Source organism: Pseudocercospora fijiensis (assembly GCF_000340215.1).
Source record: "Pseudocercospora fijiensis CIRAD86 unplaced genomic scaffold MYCFIscaffold_9, whole genome shotgun sequence".
Taxonomy (NCBI): Eukaryota; Fungi; Ascomycota; class Dothideomycetes; order Mycosphaerellales; family Mycosphaerellaceae; genus Pseudocercospora; species Pseudocercospora fijiensis.
In genome coordinates, this window is record NW_006921540.1 from 1,652,070 (window position 1) to 1,668,211 (window position 16,142).

Consider the following 16,142-nt stretch of genomic DNA (forward strand, 5'->3'; position numbering starts at 1 on the left):
ATATCTACTACCGACTACCTACGCTTATTTCTCTAGAAACCTTATCTTTACCGACTACTTAAGGATATACTAACTAATTTTACGCTTATAGCCCTCCGGATACCTCTATCTTCGCTAACTCTTTAGATAACTAAAGGGAGTTTAGTAGAAATTAAAGTACTAGATACCTAAGGCCTAAATCTTAACTTTATAATACTAACGCCTATAAGTATACTACGAATATACCGGTAACGAGAATAATACTAGTACGTAGTTATAACTAGTCGATATTAGCTTGCCGGTAGAATAGTATCTAATCTCCGAAGAAAAGCCTACTAAATATCTAAAATAGAGATACGCAGTAGTTTCGGTTAGTCGATTCTTAACTACTATTACTAGTATATAACTTAGTTGAGTATAGTATATTAACGCAAGAAGGAAAAGAAGAAAATAGTAGCGAACAATTAGAGACAAAGGGAAGATAGTTAAGAAGGAAGGGAGGACGAATAGAAAGCACTATATACTAGGGTAGAGGAGGTGCTAAAGGCGGAAGATAGAAGAACCCCTAAGAGGGTATACAGAATAATAATCTCAGAACTCCTTAGAGGACTGAAAGCAATCTATAACTAGGCAAGCTACGTAATTACAAAGGTAGCTAATACAGTCGTAGCAAAGATTACGAAGAAACAATAGGAGATAAGCCTAAACCACCGTACCTAGGCAGTAGTAGCTAGTTAGGAGGCGCTAAAACCCCCGAGGACAGTAGTTAGAGTCTATATTACGGACCTATAGGAGCAAAAGGAAATCTAAGGACTTATAGGGAAAGAGATTATAGAAAGAATTATAGTTAAAGAGGTAATTAGGGCTAGGAACGAAGGTAAAGGGGTAATTAAGCTATTTATAGTACAAGAGTAGGACAAAAAGAAGCTAGAAATACAAAAAGAATAGACAACTAAGATAGGGAAAACAGCAAAGGTCTCCTAATAGCAATTTATAATTATAGCCTATAGTATAATAAGAAGCTTTAAGGAAGAATAGGATATTAAGAGCCTATAGAGACAAAACTAAGCTATATACCTAGGCCTAAAGATTACAAAAGTAGTATAGATTAAAAGGAAAATCGAAGAGACTAAGAAGCAGTCTTCCCTAATTATCTAGGTAGGGAGTATAGAGTAAGCTAATATAGTGCTAGACTAGGGGTTGTTCTAGGACTTTAAAAGATTAGAAACAGAGATATATAGAAGCAACTATAGGATAATGCAGTGCTTCAAATGTTAATACTATAGATACTTAGTAGCTAAGTATATAAAGACAACTAATACCTGCTCCTACTATATAGGGGATTACTAGGTTAAAGAATGCAAAGCACCTAAGGGAGAAGCAAGATATATATTGTAAGAAGGGTTATATTAGCAGGTAGATAGGGTAGTAGTGAATTAGTGTAGTATTCGATAGAGATCTAAGAGGAGAGGGAGGAAGGCAGGCAAGTTAGCCTAACGCCAAGCGCTAAGCCCTACCTAAGGCATCGAGACCCTAGCTTTACTCGAGCCCGGTTATATGCCAATCACGTATAACCTCTTTGGTCCTAATATACGCTTCCCTTCTAAAGGCCGCGCCCTCGTAGCTAGTCTTTATTCCAATCTCAATCTCCGTTGCTACTAACTTAGCAGGTCTAATAAGCCGCTTAGTCCTCGCTAAATTAAACGTACAACTACCGATTATATAACTATATCAAACCTTACCTCTAATACAACACAATGTACAACTCTAACTACGCTATCCTTATATATAATAAAGTAATATATAACTACAAGAATTAAGGACTATCGACTAATTACAATACGAGCGCGTCTTCCCTACTATAATAGGTAGACGTACGAGGTATTGCAGCCCTACCTCCGCTCTAAGTGATATCGTTCCGAGTTCTTTGCGTCTACTCTAAAAGACCTAGAAATGTCCGCTCCGAGGGTTTGTCCTTATTATTACGAGGACTATTACTATTCGTAGTTTCGCTAGCCCTAATTAGTTAGGTTTAGTAGCCTTTAATTGTTAATCTTATCTTATCTTTTCGGAAAAAACACAGCTCGTCTAGTTTCTATAGGTAAAGGCTATTATAAGTGTAGTAGTTAAGGTTCGCCTCGCTTAAAGGGTTAGATAGATCGAGGAGTAACCTATTGTCCGCAAGATCGACCCTAGCTAGCTTAGCTCTATAGTTTTGCCCTTAGTTAGTTAGTCTATTAAGCTACTCAATCCTTTTAAGCCTTAATAGTTTAACTTAGCCTTAAAGTTTTAATAAAAGTTTTGATTAAAGGTGCCTTAGGCTCGTAGTATAGGTAAGGTTTTGTCTATAGGCGTAGCGACAATAGCAAGTAATATTAACAATAGCGGCGCTAGTCGTCTTAGCGCTAACTTTACCTCGCTTCTAATCTTCTTCCTTAACTAACAATACACTCCGCAACACCGTTACTAACATAGCCGCGCCGGCCGCGCCGATTGCCTAGGCCTCGAGGCCTCGACGGAATAAGGGGATAAGAGGGGGCTCTAAGAGAAGGGTCTTATAGAGTACGCTAGTAAGGAGGTAGAGTCCTTAAAAGAGCAGGCGATTGGTTAACGCGTCGTAGCGCGCTTGTTAACACTCGGTACGCGTTCACTATAGTAGTATAGTCTTATTGTCTCTTGTTACTAACAATTGCTTATAGCTAATTAGTTAGCTAATAGTACCCCGGGGGTAGCATTAATCCTAGGCCTTAATAGTAACATTATAAGCCTTTAGCCTTCTTCTTATTCTTTACGTTAGTCTAATACTTATCTAACAACTCGGTTATATCTTTAAAGGAACCTTTAGCTTCCTACGAGTCCTATTTAGGTAGATAGCCTTACTATCTTAGCAGGTACTCCTTCTTACCTTGCCTAGTCCGGTGCTGTAAGATACGTTCTATAGACTACAGCTCTTTACTATCCGCTAGTATGTCTTCGTATTCTGCAGGGGCTTCATCCCCTTCGCGTAGGTAGTACGGCTTAAGGAGGGATATATAGAAGGTGTCGTAGATAGTATAATAAGGTAGAAGCTACAACTAATAGGCCTAGCTACTACCCTTCGGTTCTCGGATACGAAATAGGCTAATATATCTTAGTACGAGCTTAGGCCTTATTTTACTATTAGGTAATAGGTATTTGCGGATGCGGAGGTTCTTAGTGCTTAGTATAACTATATCGCCTTGTTTAAAGATCATTAGCGTATAGTACTTGTCGTAGTAGGTCTTTTAGTACTCTTAAGCCTTTGTTAACTTCTCGGCTATCTTAGTATAGATTTCTCGCATCTTCTGAACCCTCTTAATAGCCGCTAGTGTTTCGGGTACTTAACGCGCTTCCCTTTCCTTGCGCTCGGCCTCGAGCGAGGTAAATAGATCTTGTAGTAAGGCGGCGTTTTGGCCTATTATAGCTATATATAGTAAAACCTTAGTAGATGAGTATACACTATTATTGTACACGAATTCTGCAGGCTATAGGAGGTTGACCTAGTCGTTAGGGTTCTCGTTGATGTAACTGCGTAGGTACTACTACAGGGTAGCATTCTACCTCTCTGTTTAACCGTTAGTCTATAGATAGAAGGCTATTAATAGCCGATACTTCAGTCTTAGCTATAGGCATATCTCGCTCTAATAATAGGATGTAAATATCGTGCCCCGGTTAGAGACTATCCCCTTAGGGGTCCCCTAATAGGTATAGAAGATGTTGCTCTATAGAGCCTCTACTATATTAATAGCAGTCCAATCCTTCCGTACCGGGATATATCGAGCGCCTTTAGTAAACCGATCTACTACAACAAGGATAGCATCGAAGATATCCTTACTGCCCCTACGTTTAGTAGATAGAAGGCCTATAATAAAGTCTATTATAAGCTCTACAAATAGCTTCTTTAGAATAGGGAGTAAAGACAACTCGCCAAATAGTAAGTGCTTTAGTACTTTAACTCGTTAACACACGGCACACGTGTTTACGTAGTCCTTTATATCCCGCTTACTATTTAGCTAGTAGTATATACGCGATAGTAGCTCGTACGACCTCTCTATACTATAGTAACCGGCAAGCTTACTATTATAGTGTCGCTTAAGAAGCTCTTATCGGATCGAATATTTAGCGGAGACATAGTATCTGCCCTTAAACTTCAAATAACCTTTGTTATCGATCGACTAGTTATTACTCTTACTAGATCGAGTCTTTCGCCTACTTACAAGCTTATCTATACGTTTAGCAGCAAAGGCGTCCCTCTACTAAGCCCGTAACAGCTTATTTATAAACGATTGACTATCCCTATTTGCAAGGTTATTTAATAGCACCCTCGCTATTAAACGAGGTACGCATTATATACATCTAATAGCACTAGCAGCCGGATTAACTATATTAGTACTTTAATCGCTGTTACTATATATAGCGATATCGACTAGGGAGTTATTATAACTTCTCCTATCTATATCCTTAGCCCTTGCCTTAATACGCACTATTAATATAGTAAGAGCATCAATATGCTTTAAGCCGTCGCGGAGTCCGGTAAGCCGCTTATCCTACGCGTACTTATTAACAATACGGGCTATAGCAATCTTATACTATAGGGTTGGAAACAATAAATTAATAGATTGCTAAGTCCCGCTATCGTAATCAGGTCGCCTCGATAGGCTATTAGCAGGGTTGCTTACGCCTAGCCGATATAATATATTAAAATCAAACCTAGCGAGGTAGACGGCCTATCTAGCCTATCGACCTATAACCCTAGTAACCTTCGTAATTCTACGGAGGTTGTTATAGTCCGTATAGACCTAAATAGTATGCTATATACTATCGAGATAGTGCCTCTAATGCTTAAAGGCCTCGATAATAGCTAAGAGCTCTTGCTCGTAGGTCTCGTAGCGACGCTCTATATCGATTATCTTTCGTAAAAAGAAGGCAATTAGGTACTAGTAATAGTCCTTATCTAATTACTAGGACATAATAGCCGATATAGCGAACTATAAAGCGTTAGTCTCAATACGGATCTGCTTGCTTAGTACAAAATAGTGCAGCAAGGGGACATTAGTAAAGCGTTGCTTTAGGCCGTCAAAAGCGGCTTATGCTCTGTTAGTCCATTTAAACTCTCTAGTTAGGTTGGCCTTGGTTTTAGTAAGCTTAGTTAGGGGCATTATATGCCGTAAATAGCCCTTAATAAAGCGGCGGTAGAAATTAGCGAAACCGAGGAACGATTAAAGCTCCTTAATAGACGTAGGAACAGGCTATTTAGTAATGGTTTTAATCCGATTAGGATTAGCCTTAACACCCTCGGTTGAAATAAGGAAGCTAAGGAATAACACCTCTTTAGCAGCAAAGGTACATTTAGAAGGCTTATAATACAGTCTATAGGCTCGTAGGCGGTCGAGGACCTTACGCACTACGGCCTAGTATTCTATAATATTAGGTAAGTATATATAAACTAGGATGTTATCTAGGTAAACTATATAGAGATAGTCCAATAGGCCTAACAGGGCCCGATTAATATAGGACTAGAACGTTGTAGGGGCATTAGCTAGCCTAAATAGCATAACTAAGTACTCGAAATAGCTATAGCGAGTGCGAAAGGCTGTCTTCTATTCGTCGCCCTTACGAATACAGATACGATAGTACGCATCCTTAATATCTAGTATAGTATAGTAGTAGGCACCTAAAAGGCGATCGAGGGTCTTATTAATAAGAGGAAGTGGATAGCGGTCTTTAATAGTAATAGTATTAAGCCTACGATAGTCGACATATAGGCGTAGGCTACTATCCTTCTTTAGTACAAACAGGATAGGTGCACTAGCAGGGCTGTTACTATACCGAATTCGACTATTGGCTAGGTTTTCCTCTAGGTACTTACGTAACATAGCAAGCTCTCGTTTACTAAGGTTATAGAGGGGTCGAAAAGGGACCTCTTTGCCCTCTATAATATTAATCTTATAATCCGTCTCTTTAAACATAGGCAATGTCGATGCTAAGTAGTGTTTAAACACATTAATATAGGTCTCTCGAATAGGTTCTAGTATGCGCTCAAGCTGTTTAGGATCTATACTATTAGGGGGCACTAGTTTATCGTTATTACTACCGAGCAGGTCGGCAGTTAGATTAGCTAAGGCGGGAGTCAGGTTGCTAATAAATAGGACCCTAATATTATTAGGACACTCGCTAATGTCGATATGTTTAATATCCTCTTTCCTAGCGATTCTAAATCGCTATTATTAACTACCTAAGTCTATAACTATAGTATAGTACTTAAGAATAGGGTTGCTAATAACAATATCGGATAGGAGGCTATCTATGTCTACCGCGTAGGCAGTAAAGTTTAGTAGGCGTTCATTTCCGAGGTCGTCCTTTAGAGCTATATAGATATAGTAGGCTCCGTAGGTCAAGTGCCGAGCGTTATTAAACTAAGCAAGGGTTGGTAGGTTAGTCTTCGGCAGTTGTCGAAGGTCTAATTGCTTAGCTAGGCGATAGCTAATAAGGGCGCTAACTGAATTTCCGGGGTCTAGTATAACCTTTGCCTTATAGTTAGTGTCGCGCCTAGATATAAGACAGGTACGTGTAATAGCTAGTACAATGTCGATAGTCTTACGCCGTATAAGGCTAACAGTTAGTGCGGCGCTTACTCTTTTTTCGACTAATAAGAAGGTTGGCTTATAGGGATAGCGTTAGCTACTAAAAGGTGCTTTCGGTGTTCGGCGGTAGCACGGTCGATTCGGGCCTAGTCCTTAGGTTTGTCGCATTAGCCTAGTAGATAGTTAGTGCTGTTATAGTTAAAGCACTTTAATCCCGTCGGGGGATTGTTACCGTAGCTGTTATTGCTGCTATTGTTAGTCGAGCGGTTAGCATTATAGGGATACGAGCCCCTTCTACGGCCCCTGTTACGGCCTCCTCTATATAGCCGTCGGCTACGGCTTCTCCTACGGTCGTTGCTACTATTCCTATTATTAGCACTATTGTTCTAGTAGGAACCTTGGTTTCCTCCGCGGCTACGATAGGTAGCTAGGCGTATCTTAGATTCTAACCGTTGTTAGAGCTATACTATACGCTCTATAGTCTCGACTTCAACTATAAATTGAATGCGTATAAGATTGGTCTGTTTAAACACACGGCGGCGGTCTAATTTAAGGACCAATTCCTATCGCAATTTAGGGCGTATTTCGGAAATCTAGATAGAGTCGGTCTTAGCTAGTAAATCGTCCTCGAGGGTCTTTAAATAGGCCTTAAATAAGCGAGCCGATTGATTAGTCTTTTGTTTAGCTCGAAGGTATTAGTCCTAAGCGTGTTGTTACCTCAGTATAGGGTTTCTAAGGGTATCTAGCATAATAGTCTTGTAGTCTTGCTACTAAATAGCGGTCTAGTCGTAAAGGGAATTAAAATGGTCATCCTATATACGCTTTAGGTCGCTATTAATGTACTGCATAGCGTATACGACTAAGGAATAGTCGTCTAGTAGCGCTCTTAGTGCGTTGCGCTAGTTGAGCTTATAGTTACGAATATAGTCGTTATACTGCTTTCGGCTAGAGCTATTAAACACGGTGCAGTCCTTAAGTTTAGCATCCTTCTTCTAGACTAGAACTAATAGCGAGGAAGGCCCTACTGTCGGCTTAGTGTTAGTTGTTAGAGCCTCCTAAAGGCGGCGAATCTCGAGGAGATTATCCTTTAGCTGTTGTTCTTAACGTAGGGCAGTAAGCCTATTTTAGGTAGCTTCTTGAAGTCTCGCTACTAGCTAGGGCCTAAAGGCTAGCTAGCTATATCGTCGATTAACAATGTTATTAAGAATGTCGTTAACAGGCAATTCTAGATCGTTACCTAGAATTATAGGTTCTTCTTTAGTAGGCTTAGCAGCAGGCCCTTTAGTAGGAGGTACTTTAGTAGAAGGCACTCTAGTAGGAGCCTTAGTAGGCACTTCGGTAGGCACTATGCCACTAGCGTTGTTGTTGCTAGCGCTGCTAGCGGCAGCACGGTTGTTGTTTCGTAATAAACCGGCTATTATAAGGGGCGACACTAATAATATATTGTTAGCCCCTAAGATGCGGATATAGCGGAATTAGTAGATATCGGCTTAGTATACTTAACTTAGTGTAATAGGCCGTATAGAAGGCCTTACTTAATAATTGGTACGGTTGTTTCGATAGAATAGTACGTATAGGTCCCGTTCTTCGGGCGCAATATAGTTAAATCGATAGTTTTCGTAGCTATACCGCTAAAAGCTTGAAATAAGGACTATCTAGCTACTACCCTTAAAGGGTAGATCGAATACTGTATAAGAAGGGTTATGTTAGCAGGTAGATAGGGTAGTAGTAAATCAGTATAGTATTCGATAGAGATCTAAGAGGAGAGGGAGGAAGGTAGGCAAGTTAGCCTAACGCTAAGCGCTAAGCCCTACCTAAGGCATCGAGACCCTAGCTTCACTCGAGCCCGGTTACATACCAATCACGTGTAACCTCTTTGGTCCTAATATATATACTGCACTAAAAGACACCCCTCTTAGGCGAAGGAATGCCTAGTAAGAATATAGGCAGCTAGGAAGGTAAAGGAAGCTAGAATTAATACACTAAAAAGATATATAATAAGCTAGGGCAGCTAGGTATAGAAGCAACCTAGCTAAGTGCTATAAAAGAGGTCTAGATAAGATAATAGGTTCACATTTAGGGCCTTACTAGCATAAGAGAGTTACTAGCAACTAGGGAGACTAAGATACCTTAACATTATAGGAAAGGAAGTAGGGCAGACAAAGCTTAGTTAAATGTTAGTCTAAAGTAAGGGAAGACTAAAGGAAAACTTATAGGGAAATAATATAGATAAAACCTAATAAATATTGCAACATTACTAAACATTATATAGTACAATATTAATAAGAGCAAAGACAAGGTATAGAGGAGCTTCCTTTAAGCACTAAACCTAAAAGAACATTACATTATTGCAATCTAAGAGCCCTAGCTTAACCTATATACAAAGAGACTAGCAACAGTTAAAGACCTAAGATACTACCCAATTATCTACAACTAGGGAGCCCTAAGGATATATATCTACATTAGTAAGGAGATAGATACAGAAACCTAGCAGGCTATACTATAGGAGGATAGGGACCTAACATTAGTTTAAGTAGAGACATCCTAAGGTACACTCTAAGTCTACTATATATACAACCTACTACTAGACTTAAGAAGTAGTACCTAACTAAAAACCCTAGAAAGACTACCTAGAGTTATCTAGAGGAATACCTACTAAATCCTACTTAGGGATTTCAACCTCTACTACCCCCTCTAGGGCTTAGACTTTACCCTAGCTTACTACTTCCTAGTAGGAAGACTGATTGATATATTAGAGAGGGAAGGAATAGAAATTGTTACCCTAAAGGGACTAATTACTTAGGAGGCAAGAGGAAGCAGTAGTATACTAGACCTATACTTTATATTATATTAGATTAGGAACAGGATTATAAGATACAGGGTCAACTAGGAACTAGAAGAATTATTAGACTACTTCCCGGTACAGATTAAGCTGAATATCTAAGCTAATTAGGAAAGGGAACTAGAGGAGAAGCTCAACTAGAAAGGTGCCTAATAGGGCAGGATTAGGGAGGAACTAGAAAGGGACCTAAAACTAGAGGAACTCTTAATAAAGTACCTACTAAGGCTAGAGGATATTAATAAGGCAGTAGAAGAACTAATAGGAATCCTAAAACAGATAGCTAGAAAGCATACCCTAGTAAAGAAACATTTACTATACTAGCAACTATACTAGACTAATAAGTATATAAGGAAGGTTAAAGTAGCAAGGAAGGCTAGGAGGCAGTAGATATAAACCTATACCTAGGAAGCATAGGACAACTATAACAAAGCCTACTAAGAAAAGAAGATCTAGATTAAGAAAGACAAGATATAAGAATAGAGATCTATAATAGGAATAATTATAAAGAAACTAGAGGAGATATAGAGGATAGCTAAATAGGTAAGGAGACCTAAATAGGACAAGGACATACTACTACAATTCCCGGATATTATAGACTAACAAGGACAAATATAGACTATAATAGAAGGGAAAGTAAGAGCCCTAGGCTAACACTTCTTCTATAGAAAAGTACAAGCAGACCTATTAGATATAAAGGAGAAAGAATAAGAGACTCTACTACTAGGTATACTAAGAGATACCTAGGTCAAACCCGAAACTATTAAAAGGATCCTAAAGAAAATTCTAGGCAATAAGGCACTAGGAGAAGACAAGATCTATAACAAACTTCTAAAAGCATATAGGAAGGGGCTAGCCCTAGCACTAGCTAATATCTTTTTATAAAGCCTAGTACTAGGACACTACCTAAGACTATTTAGGAAGTCCCTAATAGTAGTGCTAAGGAAGCCCTAGAAGGAAGACTATATATAGCTTAAGGCCTATAGACTAATAGCCCTACTTAATATAATAGGTAAGGTACTAGAAAAAATTGTCGCTAAAAGGCTAACAACCTTTACCGAGGAAAGGAACATCCTTCCTAAAGGCTAGATAGGAGGAAGAAAGAAGAGGTTAATACTAATAGCTATAGAACTAATTACAAAATAGATCAAGTATATCTAGCACTATAGTTAAAACTAGGTAGCAATCCTCCTCTCCCTTAATATCTTAGGAGCCTTTAATAATGTCTCCTATAAAAGGCTCCTATATATACTTAAACAGAAAGCTATACTAAACTAGATAGTCTAATTTATCTAGTCCTTCTTATAGGAAAGATCAATATAGCTTATTCTAGGCAAATTCAAATTAGACCTAATACTAACTAAAAAGGGAATCCCCTAAGGATTAATACTCTCCCTAATCCTCTTCCTTATCTTTATAGTAGACCTACTCCTACTCCTAGAATTAAAAAATATATCAGTATTAGGGTTTATAGATAACATAAACATCCTAGCCTAGTCTAAGACAATAGAAACCAACTATAAGATCCTAGAAGAGAAGCACTAGGAATATAAAAAATAGGTAAGGAGATATAGAGCAAAATTCGCCTTAGAAAAGTACTAGCTTATCTACTTTAGCAAGGCTAAATCAACCTATAATATAAAGCAATCAATTACTATCTAAGGCTTTAAAACCTAACTATTAGCAGAGCTTAGGGTACTAGGGATCTAGCTAGATCTAAAACTGAATTAGGGACTATAAGTAAAGAAGGCAAAGTAGAGGGCAGATGCTAATATGCAATCTATTAATAGGCTTATAGCCTCTATATAGGGGGCTACATTAGAGAAAGCTAAAGTTATATATAAAGTAATTGTTAAGCTAGCAATACTATATAGAGCATAGATATAGACAGCCTAGGAGAAAACACTAAAGAGGATTAAGCAACTAGTTAGCAGGTCCTAAACCTAAAGCCTAAAGAAAATCCTAGGAGTATATAAAACTATACTAATAAGGGTAGTAGAAATAGAATTAGGGATCCTACTAGTTAAACAATACTTTAAGGGACTAAGACACTAATATACAGCAAAGACAATAGAATACCTAGCCTAACAGACTATCTAAAAGGCACTAGATAAGATAAAAGCCTAGTATATTAGGACTAGGAGGCGAGATAGACTATAAATAACTCTCTAGAAAGTTAAAGACCTAGAGCAATATAGAGTCTTAATAAGAGAAATGCTAGAGAAAGAGCTTTAGGGACTAAATATAAGGCTAAAGGAAGATAAGCTAAAGGGAGAGAAACAAAGCCTAGCAGAATTAATTGCTAGATACCTATAGGAGTAGGAATAGAACAAAACACAAGTTAGACTAGGAACCCTAAAGGCACTAATCAAATTTAGTTAATACAACTACTAGCTCTATAAGGACCTAAACAGGGCCGAGGCAAGCCTAGCTATCTAAATTAGATCTAAATATATTAGACTTAGATCTTACCTATTTAGAAGAAACGTCCTAGGAATTGAAAGTAGGGCTTATTAATATAGCTACTAATCTTAGAACCCTAAGTATATATTGCTAGTCTGCCCCTAATAGTTAGAAGGTAGAAGTAATTAGAGACTAAAAGCAATAGAAAGGGAATACGATAAGCTAATCTAGAGCAAAGAAGACCTAAAGAGGATAGTAAAGTAGATTATTAAATAGGGATTTATACAACAATTCGCACTAGTAAAGGAAACTAAGGAGTAGATAAGAAGGAGGGAAGAAAAGGGGGAAAGAAGAGTAGGGTAGTAGGTAAGGTAGTTAGAGGGTAACAACTATAATACTAGTATACCCTAGAGGAAGGAAAATAAGGAAACGAGGAAGATCAATACTTATAAATAGGATAGGAGGGAGGTTTTTACTAACTAAGTTGGTTTCCTACCTAAAACAATATATAGAAACAGACCTATATAGGCCGAAAGGCACTACAACAGGCAAATGAAATATCTATCTATCTATATAACTTGGTTAATAGTATAGTTAATAGATAATCTTCGACGTTTAGTAAAATAACCGTTAAGGCTTGGCTGAGTTTGTGCAAGCTTCGAGACCAGTTTGGAGGAAAGTTAACGTCCACTGACAGAAACGACCGCTTTCCACGTGCATGAGAACTACCAACACAACGAAACGGTCAGACTCGGTGGACCGTGCACAAATTGTGCGTAGGTTCGCTGAGACGTCCGCGACTCGGTGCGACAGAGAGGCTTCAGCTTCCCCATTCCGAGCCATTCAATGTTCGATACGACTAAGCAAGGGACAATATATCGAACAACAAGCCATGTATCAGCACGAAACATTGCTCGAACGATGTACAAGTTTTCTTTCTTTCCATCATCCCTTACATCAGCCTCGATGGCTCGACGACCATGCTAGTACGTCTAATTTACATTGATCTTCCACTCTCGAAAGAAGTGGTGGTGGCATCGCTTTCTACATGTATCAAATCACCATTTCCACCAACGCCCATCGCTATGCCGCCGAAATATCGCAGGAGTACACTGCAGAGCACCATGTCTTTTGCCTTCCTCTGGATCAATGGAAGAAGTACCTCGACTCTCTCAGTCTCGTCACATCAAAGTCTCCCTTAGCAGGAACCTCAGGCATGGTCAATGGAAGCCACACATACAGTTTGCGCTGAGCACGTTTCGGAGTTTTGGCCTTTTTCGTGTCACCCGTCGTCTGCACCGTGGTATCCGACTCTTCATCATTCTCCCCTGATACTGCATCGGCAGTGGCATCAAGGTCCTGATCTGCAGCGTCGTCAAGTACTGCGGCATCCAACTCTACCGAAGCCTCAACCTCAAGGGGGTTGACAGGCATCTCCCCCAGCTTTTGCCCGGCGAGCTCGGTCGCGGCCGCGAAAGCGGTCGTGTCAGATTCTGCGAGCACAATGCTGCCAGGTGTAATCATTGCTTGGCCTTTGGCGTTCTCGGCAGGATCTTCGCTGTTGAGAAGGCGCATTCGTTCTGCTTCGAGGCCTAGTTCGCTCGGCATCGTTTCGTCCTTGCGCTCTTTGGCTTCTGCCTTGAGTTCGAGCCGTCGAGCAGTGATGCGTTGTCCGACCGGACTGTCTGCAAGTACTGAGGCCATGTACATACAGCCTTTGTATCTGGTTTCGAATTCTTCACGGAGGCGGGCAATGATGTCCTCTTCGTGCATGGCGATGAAAGCATCGCGGAGGACTTCACTCAGTCGGTTGACGTCGCAGGCGTGGGTCCAGAACGAGTCGTGAATACTTGCGAATGTCATATTTTCCTGATCGCATGCGAGTGCACTCAGTAGCATGTGAGTGGCATCCAGGGAATGAATGAAGTTGGGCGGAAAAGCTTGGAGTTGCTTTCGTCGACTGACAGGGTCCCAGACTTGTGGATCTTGCAAAGCAATCGCCTGCATGCTCGTGAGCACGATCTTGGACTTCGCTGATCGGTACGGCTGGACCACTGGGAGGCGCAGCGGGGTGGTCCAGACGACGGTGGATTTGAACAGAGGCTTGGACAGCGCGTGTTCGTCCTTACGTCTCTCCGACCTCTTCTGCTTGGGCGATGCGACCATGGGTGTCTTGACTGCGTCGGCGGGAACAACGCCTTCTGCGCTTTCCTCTGTCTTGTCAGCGTTCTTCGCTGCCTTCTTTCCAGTCTTCTTTGCAGTCTTCAACTTCTTTGCGCGAGCTATCCTCTTTGTTTGCCCCTTCAATTCCTCTACTTGCTCGGCTGTAAGGCATGTTGATATTCGGTCCGCACACTGTCCCAGCCAATTTTGGATAGCTTGCGCTCCAGCAAACATCTCTCCCAGCGACTTGAAGATCTTCAGCGCGACGTAATGCGACATGTTCCCAAGGTTGACCGTGTCGTATTCCGTAACCTCAGGGAAGAGGACTTCCAGCTGTTTGCGAACCTGAGCTCGTGCGCCGAAGAAGGTGACTCCGTACACATTAGTCATGACGGGTTGCTTGACGCACTTTCTCGTGATGCGACCTTGCAATTTCTGCGCAATGGGATTGCCTTCCTTTACATCTTTTTCCACCTCTGCTTTTACGGCTTCAGCGACTGCTGTGTAGACATCAGCCGGTCGGTCGCTAGGCTCAAGGTTCACTTGCGCAGCTCCCGCTTTGTCGCCACCAAGTGCGGCGTAATGCTGCAGTCCGTTACAAGTCCCGTCCTGCTGGACCGGGAGGTGGGAGACGAACTTGGTCGGATCGGGGGAATCCAAGGCGGCGGTGAGTTCGAAGCAAGCAGCCAGAGTCTGCCATGCATCTTCTGCCTGCAACCACCACCTGCGTCCTCCTAGTGGATCACGTACGGAATCGTAGATGTCGTCAAGATGCCCCATAGTGAACTCTACCCGCTCCTCCAGACTGGCCTTGTCGTGGCCGGCTACGGTCGCCATGTGGATCTTCAGCCAGCGGAGACCATTCTCGCCGAGCTCTTTGCCATCCGCGAACACCAAAAGTCCGCGCACATTATCAGCGCCCATGTGGTTGAGATATGGGGGAATGGGGTATGCTCGGCCTCGAAAATCCATGTTGTGCGGGAAGTAGAGAGTCTCGTTGAGCAGCGTGCGCGCGATTTCGAGCTGGAAGTTTTGGAAACATCGTTTCGAATGGTACCCGCCCTTCTTGTTGTCCAGTGCCCTGATCTCAGCCAGCCATTTTCTCCGCTCCAGTGGATCAGCCGATGAATCTGGCTCAGGAGGCATTTTCATTTCGGGGTTGAGAGGTGCAAAGTTCGCAATGGCCTCTCCAGAATTCCATGCCTCAAGCTGAACTTTGAAAACTTCTTGATGTACTTTCCATGGTACCTTGCCCAACGCCGTGAGGCCTTTGTAGAGTGTATCCAGATCATTATTCTGGTCAGCTGCCATGAAGTACTCTTTCGAGGACTTGTCGCCCTGCTGAAGGCGAAGGACGGGATTCGAGTAATGTAGGTAGCCGCCGTCACTCCAGCCTGTCCATGGTTTCGGCTCCACGACCATTGGCATACGCTTCGCGATTAGACTTCCAACGGGCTCGCTTTGCAACTTGTCAAGTAAGGCTGGGTTCGGGCTTATAATGCCGGTCTTCTTGCCCTTCTCGTATTTGAGGCGATGCAGGAAGGCAGGCTGCATCTGAGTGATCATCTCTTTCGTCCTCGGGTGCTGTCTCGTGACCGGAAGGTGTGCACACTCTAAGACTTTGGACACAAGCATCGCTCCCAGCTTAGCATGTACGACCAGCGGCCACTCTACCTCTGCTAACATGGCTTGGCTGGCCTTTTTGGCTTTTGTCTTGGGCGACGTATTCGCTTTATCGATTCCCTTCTTCAAAGCTGAAACTGCTTGCCGCCTGATGTGGGACGTCGTGTTTGTCTTGCGGTTCTGAGGAGCCGACGCTTTCTGTCTCGCCACACTCGCAAGACACTCGGCCTCGATGGATTTGGACAGCGTGACTGTCAAGCTGTTTAGTTTGGCCTCCGAAGCGTATACTCCTGTGCTTCGATCCTTGCCGTTGGCCATACGAGTCATGATGAAAAGAATGGTGTTTGCAGCGACTTTCTTGATGGGCAACATCTCCAGGTATGGACCGTACACATTGCGATCGTCGATCTTGCGCATATCGGTCATGGTCTTCTTCGCTTCCTGAAGCTCAAATTCCAGGGCGGGAAGCAGTTTTCGGTACCACTGCCACATCAAAGCTGCCATGGGCCTGCTCTGCATGGAAGTGTGAATGC

At 41.7% G+C, this 16,142-nt stretch overlaps 1 protein-coding gene across 1 annotated transcript in view; it reads right to left on the reverse strand.

The window, feature by feature from the left end:
• Window positions 1-12,969: 12,969 nt before the first annotated feature.
• The window catches only part of MYCFIDRAFT_205064 (uncharacterized protein), a gene marked incomplete at both ends in the record, with an annotated part of 5,504 nt that continues 2,331 nt past the window's right edge, over window positions 12,970-16,142 (reverse strand). The window contains one exon of the mRNA XM_007932667.1: window positions 12,970-16,122. Coding sequence (XP_007930858.1) covers window positions 12,970-16,122 — 3,153 coding nt within the window. The remainder of the gene's footprint in view (window positions 16,123-16,142) is intronic.